The 15582-nt window shown below is 40.2% G+C and overlaps 1 protein-coding gene across 1 annotated transcript in view; it reads right to left on the bottom strand.

The window, feature by feature from the left end:
• Positions 1-13597, bottom strand: part of cmip (c-Maf inducing protein) — a 49233-nt gene extending 35636 nt beyond the window's left edge. The window contains exon 1 of the mRNA XM_086074001.1: positions 12708-13597. Coding sequence (XP_085930127.1) covers positions 12708-13025 — 318 coding nt within the window. The 5' untranslated portion in view covers positions 13026-13597. The remainder of the gene's footprint in view (positions 1-12707) is intronic.
• Positions 13598-15582: the final 1985 nt, after the last annotated feature.

Below are 15582 nucleotides of genomic sequence, written 5' to 3'. Positions count from 1 at the left end.
CTAATACATTCAAGTATAATGTATAATGTATTCAAATTTCAAACTTTGAACTTTCAATGTCTTTAAAACAATTTTTTGTTTTAATTTTAAGTAGATTCTCAACAGTGGTCAATAAACAAACCAATGGTTTAATATACAGTAATTTCTAATTATCCAAATTGGTGAAATAAATAAACAAAGCGGTAGAGAAAATGGATGGACGGAACCCTTGACACACATAAATCCCTTCCCCAAGAATACTACGCGAAGATTGCTGTTGCAATATTGGCCATAAAAGTTTAATAAACATTTGAGTGTGATTAACAACAAACCTCACTGGCCTCACAATAAGCAAACTGCTACAAAAGTGGTTTGCTGTCGTTCATGCCATGCTCCCACTAGCATGGACCGCCGACACTCAATGCATCTTGTGCATCGGTGTGCCAATAGTTTCAAGTTGTCTGAAGTGCAGAGCACGAAAAGTGCCATTGAAACTAGTATAGATTTGTTCATTTAGGTCAATTCCTTTTATTTCTTGCCGTTTGCTTTGGTTGTAGTTTAAAATAATATACACAGATCATATTTGCTATGTACGCTCAAACACACTCTGCACACAAAGCAAGTGGAGATAGAAAGGAAAGAGGAACTGGGGTCATGGAGGAAGCCTGATAAGAGACACAGCTGAGGGAGGGTTAAAGAGACTCGGGAGCCTTGCTGCTTCTGTTCTGTGCCGTGAAAAGGTCGCTCTTATTAGGTTTACATGAATGGCTAGAAACAAACACTCAATTTCCAATTCGATGAGTGGAAAGATTTTTTACATTGTACATTTTCACAGTCATGAAATTCAAAACCAGGTAAGTACTACCTTGTCATTCAGGGTTCTGAACATGGTGAGTTGATGCCGCAAGATGAACATAAACCGCTGCTGGTCTCTCAATGTTCTAACTGATAAGTCATCGCTGCATCATTGTACCATTTGATAAAACAAGGATATGACAAGGAATGTAGCAAGTCCATTTTCATGCTGGCCCCATTCTCCTGTCAAATTAAATTAGTCTCCTTACTGTCACAGTCACATGCTCAAAGTAAATAAAAGACCCTCAATGACCTCCATTGTTGTTGTTGTTGTTGGTGTGTCTCTAACTGATACGTTCAATGTTATTTGGTTTTCGCACTCCCCCCGGGTATCTCGGCAAAACTGATGGCTCCAAACTGAGTTAAATAAGCAGAGCTGCGTAAAGCAGCGTAAGTAACCATTCATATTCATTTGCATTTCAATTTTGCCTTGTTATTTTTTTCATGTTGTCTTCAGCTTTCTCTCAATAACATCCTTCTTTCTTCCATTTACTTCCTTATTTATTTTTCTTCTTTTCATCTAACTCCTTCTGACACTCATCTCACTTTCTCTTTATATTAGGGCCCGACCGATTAATCGGCCGTCGATTACAATCGGCCGATTATTGGCCTTCAAACGTCAGCCAAAACAATCGGCCAATTGGCTGATTATTTCCCCTTAAAAACTTTATCGAACAAAGCCAAAGTTTCCGACGCTGTGAAAGTACCCTGAATGCACCATTTTTTTGCGTAGTATTAGCAAACTAGCAAGTGTGTAGCGTATGTTGTTCTGGTTATTCTGTTGTCTTTAAGCGTCCTTTAAGCCGTTTAATGACACCGCAGTTGGAGTTAAATGTAAAACTAAACATACGATGTTAAGAATTATATCCACTGTATATTTAAATACAAAATATGCTTTGTTTTTAAAACATCGCAAGCTTAGCGCTAATGTTAAAAGCGAAGGGAGGATCCCATTCAAATGCTAACAGCAAGTTAGCATCGACTGGAGTGTTTTTCCTTCAATAATGAATATCCACACACAAATCTTGTGGCACAAAAGGCACAAATTCTTCCCAATGTGTGAAAAATGAGTTATTTTAATAGAATTCAATCGCAACTTTCTTCTTTACTCACTTTAAGTGTATACACCATGGATGCAGGGCACCACGCTGCCCCCAAGAGGCCATAACACACAGGAAAAAAGGTTAATGCTTTACAGCAGTTGTAAACAAGCAAGAATGGTTTTATCATTGACACATAAATCTATATAATAACCTTGTATACTTCATGTTTTTTGTAATAAGATTATGGACTTGTCATTCAAAGCAGAGAATCTTAATAGCGAAAGTTTGTGCGTAAGTGACACCCATCGAAAAGGAATTGGGTGAAGTGTAATTTTATGCATTATATATATATATTTTTTTAAATAATGAGATTAATCGGTAATCAGTATTTTCTTCTGCCAAAAATCTGTATCTGCCTCAGAAAGTGCATATCGGTCGGGCCCTAATTCACATCCTTATTTTCGTTTGGTCAAAGGCTACATGTCACATTTATTGACACATAAAACACAGAAAGAGTTCTGCAGCCACTGTGTTTGCAACACACACACAAAGAAAACCACAATCCGTCTAACGGGTAAAGTTCTTCCTGTTCCTGTTCTCAAGCAAGCATTATGATTTTTACATCTTGGCTGCCTTGTTTTCATTTTTACAAATAATCACAAGTGTGACTCCCTCAAATTGACATTGTCATAGTATGGTGTCAGTTGGTTAAGACACATGATCAGACCTGATCATGACATGTTATATGATGTGTTTAGGGACTTGATCATACTTTGATGCATGTGTATGGCTGCTGAACTCCCTAGTATGACGTCCATGCGGCATTTAAGTGTCACTTCCCCGAATGATACTTCTGCATTAAATGAGGAACTCAATGGCTGCAGAAATTACACAGATGACCGACAATGTCCCCAAACATGAAAAAACAAGCTTCTGAGCTGCGAGTTTGTTGACTATGTGGTTTGGGGTTTGCTGTGGCTGCTTCTGTCATGAGAGCTTTGAGAAATCTAAGCCAACAATGCTCAGTTCCTGACTCGCTCACGTCAGAAAAAGTCTCCGCAGTGCCAACATCCACATACAAAGCCATAATGTAATTTTAAACTGTTGACCAGATGAAAAAAGTCATGCAACTACTAGTAGCACAATAAGAGTCACTCACAAGTTCTTCCTGCGTCATGTCGGGTCACATGCTCACACTGACATAATTAAAAGGTTAAGCAATGTGATCCAATAGCTCAATCAATTTCAAACTCTTTTTAATGCAATTTTGCGGATAACAACTGAAAAAAAACTAGGGATGCAGGATAATTTTTGGACCAATATTGGGGAAAAAATGACATAATTAATATAATTAAAATATCAGTCCGATAGCTCAGAATTAGATCGATATTGAAAGCAGACTGAGATACACTAACGTTGCTCTGGTTACTGTCACTTTAAGAGCCCAAGCCTCCACTGGATGACATTGGAGGCAAAATGGTGCTGTTGTGCTGGACTTCATAAGTAAATGTGAGTCTGGGCTCTGGTTGGTAAGGTGGTGCCCCCGCCTAATCGCTAACCGATTGAAATAATAGGGCTGGGTTTAAAATATTGATATATCGATATCTAATCAATATTGCTTTTCATAGCCCAGTATCGATTCATAAAACCATGTATCGATACTTTTAATACAGCTTTTTCGGGTAAATTAATGTGCCAGAGGCAGGCACGTACTTGTTCAAAACTTTGTTTGAGCGTTGTTCAAATGTGCCCTTCTGTTATTCAAAGTAACCCTTCAAAGTACCCCAAAAGGAGCCCAGTGCTTACAAAGAAAGGAAACAGCTGAAGAATGAGCTGCTCCAAGCGGCTGATTGCTATATAACTTTAAAAATGGCCCAAGTTTTAACGCAAGAGGATCACATCGCGGGTCTCCCTCTCGAAAAATACACACATGCAAACACACACTGTTTAGACAGATGCACTATGGAAAACCTTTTCTTTTTGTAGAAGTTTTAAATGGTTTACCTTAATTAAAATTATGCGTCTCATTGGAGCCAAAAGTAGAATCCTGATCGTTTACTGTGCATTTTGCTGCTCTAAATAGTAAATAAGTCATACTACACTATAACTTACACAAGACTACGCACTACTTATTCTACTTCCATTTGATGGTTGTCAAATACTTTTGGTTCATTAGCGCCCCCTTCTTTAGCATAGATCCATATGGCTATGAAGAAGGCCACTGGCGGTAATGCATGACTTATTCTTCTTTCTTATCGCGGTTGGCAGGTGCGTTTGGTGCATTACCGCCACATTATTAAGAGGAGTGCATGCACGTGGCAGTAATTAAACTGTACATTAAATGAAAGAAAACGCGAAAGACTGAACACAAATACCCCCCAAAAGAAGTAAGGTATGAAATTGGACTAAATGTGGATGCATAATTATGCACTATGACTGTGTCTCTTATGTCAATTTGTTTTTATTTATTTATTAATCACTGGAAGCTTAGCATAAAAACCGTCACAGGAATGTGAATGTCGTGATTTGCCAGAGTGTTTTTGCCACTTTATTTACATAGATTTCAATTATTATGTATTGTTTTGATCAGGTCATGTTCAATAAAACATACATGATTAATGTAACTGCATTGGATTCAATTATATATATGTAAATATTCATATTTTTACTAATGCTCCAAGTAAGAGAAAGAAGTTTCTACTATTTGCAACATTGGTACTTCTGAGAATATCTTTCAGAGTTGATACCTAGCCCTATAAGATAATGCATTTGTGAGTTTGAGTGTGTGTGTGTGTGTGTCTTTAAAAAGAAAAAGAAAAAAAGTAAACAGTTAGTCATTGGTCAATCTTGACGACTGGGAAAAAGAAATATAGCTTGTGCACACAGAACCAGCTGAAGTCTGCTTGAGACTAAAAAAACAATATTTATTATAAATCTTGAAAGTGGAGTAAAAGTTTTGGCAAGCACACGCTTGCAGAGACTCCCATTCTCCTGAATGGAATGACAGCCACAGCTGAGGCTCACTCGGTGTCACCCGATGGCCCAGAGTTCCGAGGCACCAGCTTCCGAGCTTCGGCAGCCGGGAATGCTCAGAAGCCGTAGTCGTCACGATCTGCTCCTAGAAACTAAGTTTACTTGTGGAAATAAAATGGTCTTCACATATTGTCGTGTTAACCAGCAGAATTTATCAGCGTTTTTCCATCTAGACCAGGGGTAGGCAAGTTTGGACCTTGAGAGCCGCAGTCCTGCATGTTTTTGATGTATCCCTCCTCGAACACAGCTGAGAGGCTCCTGCTGAACGTAATGATGAGCTGATGATTTGAAACACCTGGGTTGGAGGCAGGAGACACCAAAAACCTGCAGGACTGCGGCTCTCTAGGACCGAACTTGCCTGTCCCTGGTCTAGACTTTCTATCGAGTTGTGTGTGGATGCTGAATAAGGTAAAGAAAGGCATTTGACTACATTTACTTGCTCAAATGTATGGATGGAATGATTATTGACCCTGGGTGATTTTTGGCGCCGATATTCAGCATTTTGACAACTATCGGCAACGGCCTTTTTGAAAAATCATATGGCTGATAATAGATCAATTTAAAACTTCAGCGAACTACTGCATTCATTTAAATGTTCTATTAAATTTAAAAGAGATGCTGTTGACGCTGGGAACTTTCTGTACCTTCTATTTTTGTTTGAAATTAAAACAAAGATAAGTTTCATGAAGCATTGGCTATGATGAAGTGGTAAAGCCACAGATTTGTTTGCATTGTTGTTGTAATCTCTGTACAATACTTAATGAGACTTCTTACTAATGTGTGGTAGAATTCTGTTGTTGTAGTGAGCACATTCAAGACTGCACATCTAAGTATTTAGTAGGTTTGTACTTTGTAATTGTAGTAAATAAAATGTCTTTCAAATTAATGGTTCATTTGCCTTTAGGAGTAGATCACTCCTCAATTACACGACTGACCACAAATCAAGCCTACACAGTGAATGACAATATTCACGAATTACATTTTAAAAAGTCACTGACATAAGTGCCAAGTGCTGATGATATCACAGCATTTTCTTAATAAAGCAAGTGTTAAATCAGATTGCTCAATGTGGACATCACTAGAGATAGACAGATATTGTTTTTTCAGGGCTGATACCGATTATTATTAGTCAAGAAGGCCGATATTCATTTTCAGTAAAAATGGGGGGGAAATATTGGTGTCAATTAAAAAAAAAAAATACAAATGCCAAACTTGACTTTGTTGTAATGTCTTAAAGTATTATTGCTTATTTAACACATTTTCAGACTTTCCTAAATGTGTTTTTTTTTTGCTTGCTTGTTGTTTTTTATCTTTTTAATAAAAAAATATATATATTCAGGGAGCTTCCAATATCATCAGGAGAGGCCCCGATACTGCATAAAAACAGTGGCATCGACATTGGCAAGTACTAACAAGTATCATGCCAATACCATTATTTCAGACACTAATATAGGACTTTGGATGCAGCATCTTCTGTTGCTTTTGCACGACACTCACTGATGTGTGACGTGTTCGCTGCATGCTGAGCCAAGATATCCTATTGGCCTTTGAATGCTCTGAACCGATGGCCGATACTGCAAAATTGGGTATCAGAGTCGGTATCGGGACAACACTAATTATCAGTACCTCTTAAAAAATGTAATAGTTAAATCAAAACTTAAACAAGTAAATACGATAGCTCTCTATAGTTTTCTACAGTAAATATTTTTTTCCAAAAATTAAAAATACCTGAAATCTTAAACTCTTTGTTTTAATGTCGAAAAAAACCCAAAAGTTCAGAAGGCTCCCAGGGTCAGCAGCATCTCTTATAAAGTTAACTGAAAATGTAAATAAATAGTTGTGTATTCAAGTTTGTCACATTTTTTAAAAGACCATCCTACAAGCTCTCCTGCTCGTCCGGAGGAAATGCTTGTCAAATGTTGCTAACGTGCAAGCTCATCTTTATCATCATCTTCATCAGTCTCTGCAGCCAGCCTTACTTCATAGACGGATGTCCTCTTGCGGCTCTCAGCCATTTTCTAAGTATACGGTGAGATCGGTTGGAGCAACAACGATGAATGGCTGAATCCGAAGCTCAGCGACTACATGCTACAAACATTCAAAGTGCGCATGCGCAGCTAGGAACGAGTGCGCACGCCGTCGTTACAGCAGATTGATTAACAAGATCGAGAAACAATCATTAAGATGATCCACCCGGAAGACGCAGCGACAAAAAAATCCTTCAATACACCTTTAAAATGGTTTTAGTGTTACCTTTTATCGGCCGTTAAATTAAAAAAAAAATCGCTGATACCGATAATCGTCGAAATGCCCAATATCGGTGGTCTATCCCTCTTAGACATCACTATAGTGGTCACAGCTTTCCGAAGCTGACCCGTAATTGGCTCTTACCCGAGTCCTGAGCAGCTGTAATGTAAGTTACAGTCAACAGCAAGTAACAAAATGGCCGCCCCCTGAGATGGACGAAAATGGGTGGATTATATAGGGAGCGATATAAATCCGTGCGACGACGACGATGACATTTTCATCCGTTGCCATGATTGGTCAAATGTTTGGTAGGCGTGCACAAGTTGCCCCATCGCCCAATCAGCTCAAAGTATTGTACTGAATGTACCGCCTCTCCCGAGCAGATCACACTGGAGCAGTCCCAGATTGATATTGTGGAAAACACCTTTGAGTGATTCACATTATCAATGTGGCTCTTTCCAGGTTATTAAGCTTGTGCCGCACCCACTTTCCTTTCGTCTCAGGCCTTTTGTGAGCCACTCGCACACAGGAAGTGTGCTTACTCTATCACTCTTCTTTCATCAATGTGATGCAAGGTTTGGTTTTTGATGGCGGACTTGACCAGTGTTTCACATACACAGCTTTCCCACACACAAACATGGTTCGGTGGCTAGCTGGATTAAAAAGGATGAACTTTTTTTCCTACATGTTCTGAAAGGTTTCTTGCTTTTTGAGAACAATGGTGCTATGCTTTAAGATGGGGAATTTGTAAAACCATCTTGCTTGGAATATTGTGTGCAGCCTCTTTGTTGAAAGCAAGCAACTGCGCAAGCTAGGCCTACTGTAACAAATGGATCAGCATTGCTTTTCTGCCCACATAACTTCTCTCAACAAACACAAAGTCATGCTTCACCCTAAATACAATCGTCTCCAACAGAATTCTGCCTTCGCTGAGCCAAGAATATGTGACGTCGCCGACAAGTCAACACAAAGGCACATGATCACTGTGTGCAGGCTGGCTGACACAAAATATGAACAAAGAAAAACAACGCACACACACACACACAAGGGAATTTCAGGATAAACTGGACATGTGACACAATCAAAAGAGCCAAAACAATACTGCGGTTCAATGCATCACAACTATATTGACAATGGTCAAAGCTGAACTTCAACTCTGAACTATGACAGCTAACTCCTTTGCATAATAAATTCACACGAATAGCAACGTAACCTGGAAAGGGGCAGGTTCTGTTTACTTGTCAACTGTGCTAGCATCTCAGATTTTAGTTAGTTGCGTGTAAAAGGTACAGTATGTGTGATTGCTGCCATCTTTATTTCTTTTGCAATACGATGCTTTTATTTTGACATGTCAAACCGGAAGTTGCATTCTTACAGCAGCTCCGTAAGTTTTACGCAGCTAAAGACAAGCACTTGAAAAAGCGGCCGTTTTCCTTTCGAGAAGGTTGCTCTTCGTCGTCATTCCTCGTTTGTAAAAGCCGAGCAAATTGGCAACGTTGGTGTAAGAATTTGTTAAAGCCTTTTCGGCTGTGATGATTGCCTGACGTTGACTGAGAACAGGCCAAAGTGGTCAGTAGTATTTTGAATGATCTATTGTTAGCTTAGATGTTAAGCAATGCTATGTTTGTAGTAAATGGAATATGTTTGTCTTTTTTGTATGTCTGAAATTTTAGTTCTACGGTGTTTTGCTGTCCAATAAACATCTGTAAAAGGCACCGGAAACTCGCATCCAATCAATGGGTGGCATAGTATGTGTTGAGTTAACTATCATGAACTAAGACTACATTCTTATGGCAGGTTTGGAAAATTTATTTTGAAGGATGTCAACTTATGACTTCGCTTTCTTCCTGTCAGGCTAAGTGATTTGGTGCCCTAGGCGAACGTGCAGATTGCCCCCCTGCGGCACTAAATAAATAAATAATTAATTAATAGCACACCACACAAATTTCACAGACAACTACAAATAAAAATAATAATAAAAAATAAAGTATGCCATTACTAGATATTAGTTTAAAAAACAAACACATTTTTGGGTGTTTAATTATGCTCTGACTTTCAGTTGCTCACACAGGTAAGTGGGTTCTTCCGAATGTTTCAGAAACCATTATTTTTTACTTAAACCCAAATATTGATAATTTACAGCATATAAACATAGTCATCGACATGAACGGTGATCCCAATCTTGCCTCACTGGCATTTTAAACGTGTGTATTACACTCAGGGTTGGGGAATCCAGGTCCAGAAAGTAAAAAGAGCTACAGGTGCTTCTACTCAACTGGCAGGTAAACAAGCTCGTCTCCACCTGTTGAGTAGAAGCATCTGTGGCTAAAGCCAAATGGATTTTACTTTCTGGACCTGGACTCCCCAACCTTGCTTACACTTAATGGCACGGTTTAAAGTGTTGCCCACGTACTAAGAAAACCTTTCAAAAGTTCTAGAGTTGGTTGGGAAAATTATTTTCAGACATCATAGCTAGCACATTTCCCTCAGTTCGGAGGTTAATGGTTCAAATCTCAGCTCCATACTACTGTGGGTTTTCTTTCTCCGTGTATTCTGGCTTCATCCCACATCCCCAAGACCACATTTCTCAGTTAACTGAAAATGTGTCAATAGTGTGTTAAAAACTGTGAATGGCTATTTGTTTATACATAATTTCTCCCTGTGATTGGCTGATGACCATTCTAGGGTGTATCTCACCACTCGCCCAGCGCTCCGGCGCCAGCAAATAATGAAGCACTGCGACCGCCAAGTTGCCATACCCACATCCCTCAGGGGTGTCTTGGTGTTTCTAAGCTTCGCTATCCCCATATGAAAGTGTGTTAGGTACATCACAATCACATGGATGCCACCGTTCTAGGAGATTGCCCCGCAGTATAACATACCTTCTTCACAACAAAGCCACAAAGATTTGATTTTCTCTCAAATGTTACTAGACCATGACGCAGGAAATTTGATGTGCCAATTTCCCTAAATAGCAGCTCCCTGCTCTCATTCACAGAAGTAAACATTCCAGAAATGTAAAAAAAAAAAAAGAAGACTCAGTTAAAGTTAATATAGTTTACTATCCATCCATCCGTCCATTTTCTTAATCGCTTGACCTCACAAGGGTCGCGGGAGGCGCTGGAGCCTATCCCAGCTGGCTTCGGGCAGTAAGCAGGGTACACCTTGAGCTGGTTGCCAGCCAATCACAGGGCACACAGAGACGAACAACCACCCACACTCACAATCACACCTGTGGACTATTTGGAGTGTTCAATTAACCTGCCATGCATGTCTTTGGAATGTGGGAGGACGCCGGAGTACCCGGAGAAAACCCACGCAAGCACGGGGAGAACATGCAAACTCCACCCAGGAAGGCATTTTTCACTGGACTAAAACTAGACGAGACTAAAACCCTCAATAAGCAATAACTGGGACTGGACATTTTAGTTCATGAACAAGACGAAAATGATATGATTTTGTAAAATTTGTCTCTGCTAATCTGCCATGTGAGACAGCCCCTTTCAAATCAGCAGCTAGCGAGTGCAACATGCACAAACACATGGGACAGACAGGAAGTGGATTCACAGTGAAAGGTCAATTATAGTTAATATTAACGTAACATTAATCCAACGGCTATAACGTTCCAACAATAATGTTAATCCGTCCGCTAAGCAATGCTGGCTAATTTACTAGCTCATAGCATGGAGCCATAGTAGTCATGTCACTTGTTGATATACTGTAATTGTGTGTGAAGTTGTTTTTCAAGAAAAAGATGAGAGAAAATTATTTGTGAAATAGTTTTAGATCCGAAATGTTCAACATTATCTGCTATATACAGGGGTAAGATTATTGTCCTGACTAAAACTAGACTAAAATGTTGACAGTTTTTGTTGACTAAAACTAGAAGAATAAAATTATGCTTCCTTGGACTAAAATGCTAGATTTCTAATTGACTAAAAATTTACTAAATCAAAACGGGATGAGGTTGACTAACTATGATAAAAACTAACAAAGCATGATTGAAACTGGACTTAAATAAAACTGAGACTACATTTTAAAATGGTGAATAAAAGTAACACTACTGTACAGTGCTGTGGTAACTTTACTTTGTGAAAAGGACAACAACCTCTTATATCCAGACCAACTTTTGGCAGGCTCAATACTTTACAGCAATCACTGATAGTTACGCTAACATGGCAAGTTAGAAATTAGAGTCACATTAGTCCGATTTGTGAACAAGTCTTGTGAGCGGCACTATGTTATTTCCTTAAAACTATGACACACACTTCCTAATAAACATGCTCTCCCTTAGATGGCACAGGGATATTTATTTTTACATTAGCATGAGTAGAACTGACTAATTTACAGATAGATAGATAGATAGATCATATTACAGAGACTTACAAAAATATTATTTTTATGGACGCCTAGACCTACAACGCTACTGAATTTTAATGTTGGTCCTAATGGTCACTGGTCAGTGGAGCATAGGCTCTGGTTTCCCTGAACAGGATATATGCTATAAAAACAAATAATATACTAGTTGAATGACTATGTTTACACATCGCTTCACAATACTCAACATTGTCTCACTATGTCCTTCGGGCATTAATAAAACTCTACTCTGTCAGGAGTACAATAATTTCTGTAAGTTTGTTTGGTTGTTTTGTATGAAATTGGTTGGCGAATACCAGCCAATTAGAGGCAAAGGAGGGTCGGTCATGGCTTCAACATCCTTGAGATAAAAAGGGTAATATGACTCGCATATATTACTGAATGGTGTGTATTTGATGGGATTTAGGTATACACAAGGCTGACTGAAAAACATGTTGGTACTGAGCATACAATAAGCTGCTGTACTCATGTATACCCTTGGACTACACCACTGGTCCCGACTGCTTATCCTTACTGCTGGGCTGCAGGGGAGCTGGAGTTCCCAGTTGACTTTGGCCCTGACCCGGCCAACAGCCAATTGCAGCGCATTTATACACAAACAGCCATTCATCACACCTGAGGACTATTTACAGTCATCAATAAACACAACATGCATGTTTTTGGAATGTGCAAGGAAGCTAGAGTATCCGAAGTAATCGAACGTACGCAAAATCCACACAAGAAAGGCCACTGGACTGATTCAAAGCCCAAAAGAACTCTGAACTGAACCCTCAGAACTGTCAGGTGGATGTGCTAAGCACTCTCCTACCCCGCAGACCAAAGAGGAAATGGTAGGAAGAAGTGATGTTGAAAGCTGTCCCGACTGCGCACCCCGTATGAAAACCTAAACACCTGTGAGCTACCACAGGTATGATCGACTCAGAAGGTGCGCCGACGAAGGCGCCTGTCAAACACAACGTCAGTGTTATCATCAACATGTTGACACGCTGCTTTCTCGCCAACTGCGTCAAACAGATTGTGCACAATCTTGCCGTTCGTCTGCTGCGTCCAGACAAGAAAAGACAAAACACCGACGCTGCCTGTGGAATGCGAGACGCAGCGTATTAATTGTATAACGACACACACACACACACACACACACACGCGCGCAGGGAATACAATGAAGATTCTCACGGTGGCAGAGGTCAGGCTGCTGTCCGTGAGCGTGAGGTGATGCGGCTCCCATCTGCGCAGGAACTTGGAGGTGAGGATCTTGCTGAGGAAGGTGCGAGGGTGTTTGACCACGCACACCTGGATGTCGCCCTCGTGCAGCAGCTTGTAGCGCATCCCGCTGCTGCTGCAGTGTTGCAGGCTCCTCTTACACGGCCCCGCGGCAACTTTGGCGTTATTATTCCCCTCCGTCATGTCCCCCAGTAAAGGTTTGCTTTCCTCGCACTGATAAAACTGGTTGTTGTGCAGCTCGTTGCCTCCGCCGGCGCTGTTGAAATCCATAATCCAGTAATCCAACAGTTTTCCCGAAATGAGCAGAGGACGATCGCTTGACACAAGACACCCACACAACAAGACACCTACCTACATGTATGTATATGACAAATGAGCAGTGTCTGATCGAGCTGGGGGAGGGGGCACCTACCTACCTAGTGGTGCTCGAACACGACTAATTACTGGAGAGACGAGGCCGAGACGGGCGCTAAAAGGAGCCTTAGAGCACTTTTATGGCAGGATATCCACACGGGGGAAGGCTTTTATGATACACTGTAAACAATCCACCATTTTCCTCCCCGCACAACGCTCCATGAAGTGTGTCCGCGGTGCGCGTCTCGACTCCCCTCCGCTGCCAATGAGCGATTCAATATGTTAGGGCCATGGCCTTATCCATTTGGTCCGCCGCCGAGCCAAAACGAATAATCCACCGGCAGAAAGACGCGGCGAGGGGTACGAAAAGGAAAGAAAACTCCAATTGCGGCCGGTCTCGCTTCCTCCCCGGGATTTTGTGCTCATTACAGGCTCACTGGCTCGGTTTCCTTTTATTCCGTATTTTCCCCCTATCTTGCTGTAAATGAGCCAGCTCTCTCCAGCAGCGCCGCTCTGATTGGTCGGCGCCGGTTCATGTGATACGGGACTGACGTCAATGGGGAGGCGAGCGGATGAGCCTTCTTCTTGTGTCTTTTGCGCTTGACTGTCTGCCGAAGGCTGCATACTCCTCCTCCACATCCTCCTTCTTTTTCTCCTTCTCCATCCACCACATTTCTTGTAATCGTTTTGATTTAAATGAAAACCAGATGTATACAGTATATATATATTACACATCCAAAAATAAAACAATGGTATTCGTTCATAGCAGGATTTTTTTTAATCAAACGGCAGCAAATAATACGGATGTAATTAACACGATATATTGACAAGATTCTGTATTATGTTTTTGGGGCATGTCGTGTGTTTGCCATCTGGCATACAGGCATCTTTATTACTATTGTTATTATTATTATTATTATTAAATTATATTATCATTATTATTATTATTATTATTATTATTATTAGTAGTAGTAGTAGTAGTAGGCTTGTTCAATGAACCCCCCCCCCCCCACCACCACCCCCTTGCCCCGATGCTACCAAGTACCGATACCACTAGTACTTTTGATGGACACAAATCGAATCCAGACAGATGATTTTAAAGAAAGACCTATTTCCCATATTTAGCATTTTTCCTTAAAATTCCACGAAATCAATGGCACTTTTCTATTATTCTTATTTCTACTTCCTGAACAGAAAACGGCCACAAGATGGCAGCCCCCATTGCAGTGCCGATACATTAAACAAAGGCTAGTATTGGCACCAATACTGACCTGCACTCGCCCATCCCCTAATTATTGTTTTACTAATTTTTACCGCAAAAGACTGACTCACAATTAAGAGGGAGCAGCACATGAATCCATTTACAATATAGACAGCTAATGGGACCAATCAGCATCAATGGCAGAGCTATGTGCTATCTAGGAATGATCACGGGTCATGTTTGAATAAAAACGTTATAAGAATCTGTTTTTAGATTATTGCAGTCAATGTCAATTACATCCACCCATTCAACAAATAACATGGCTGAGTAGTTATTATTTATCATACCATCCACAGTCATGGTTTCATGAAATAAAATGCACTCATATCCAGAACCTTGCTTAAGATATTAATAATACAAGCAGGAATAAAATTGACTCATTATTTAGAAATGTGAAGAATGAAGAGATTATATGATTTGAATGAATGGATCATTAACTGCAGCATGCAAAACGGTGCTGGCTCTGACTGGCTGTTAGATAGGGACAGAAGTACACTATAAGCACAGTAACAGCAAATAAAAAGTCATTAATACCAAAATAGTAATTCTTCAACTACTACTGCACTCTCTGAACTACTACCCTTTGCACTTTCTTATTTTCCTTCGTACATTGGCCTGATTGATAGCTTCGCAAATTATTTAACTTGTAAGACACTTCCCTGGTTCACAGGTGAAACCTGAACACTTGAGCGTAAATGGTGTGAGACTAAACTTCAGCCGGATGAAACCGTTCATTTTCCCATTAATGGCAGTGGAAGATTCTTCTTTTTGTAGGATCACTGATTTGACAGTCACATGGTTGACTGACAGCATCATTTATAGCGCCAGGCTCGACTTGACAGTAGATACGTCCTCAAGGGTCTCAGCTCACAGTAACAAGTGACTTGGATTTTTTCATGTAATTCTTTTGTTAAATTACTGTACTTTCCCTCCCATTCCATCTTCTCGTATCAGATTATGTTTCTGCTGAAATGCTGGCTGTACACCCATTTGTGCACAAGAGGTACGGTACACACACGTTAAGATTTTTAACATGGTAGCTACTTTTCAAACAATGTGGAAGAAAGGAAGAGAAAAAAAATGCAGACATATTTGAGATGAGGTTAATTTCCTCGCTAGCATTTGAGGAAGCAAGCCACCATCTGCCAGGTGAGTGCAAGCAATTTGCATTTTAAAACCACCAAATTACATAATCTGACGTGTATGTGTCAT

This window comes from Leptonotus elevatus, chromosome 4 (genome assembly GCF_054856555.1).
Source record: "Leptonotus elevatus isolate MCC_2025b chromosome 4, RoL_Lele_1.0, whole genome shotgun sequence".
Lineage (NCBI taxonomy): Eukaryota > Metazoa > Chordata > Actinopteri > Syngnathiformes > Syngnathidae > Leptonotus > Leptonotus elevatus.
Note: the sequence above shows the minus strand (reverse complement) of the source record. Positions and strands in the feature narration are given on the sequence as shown.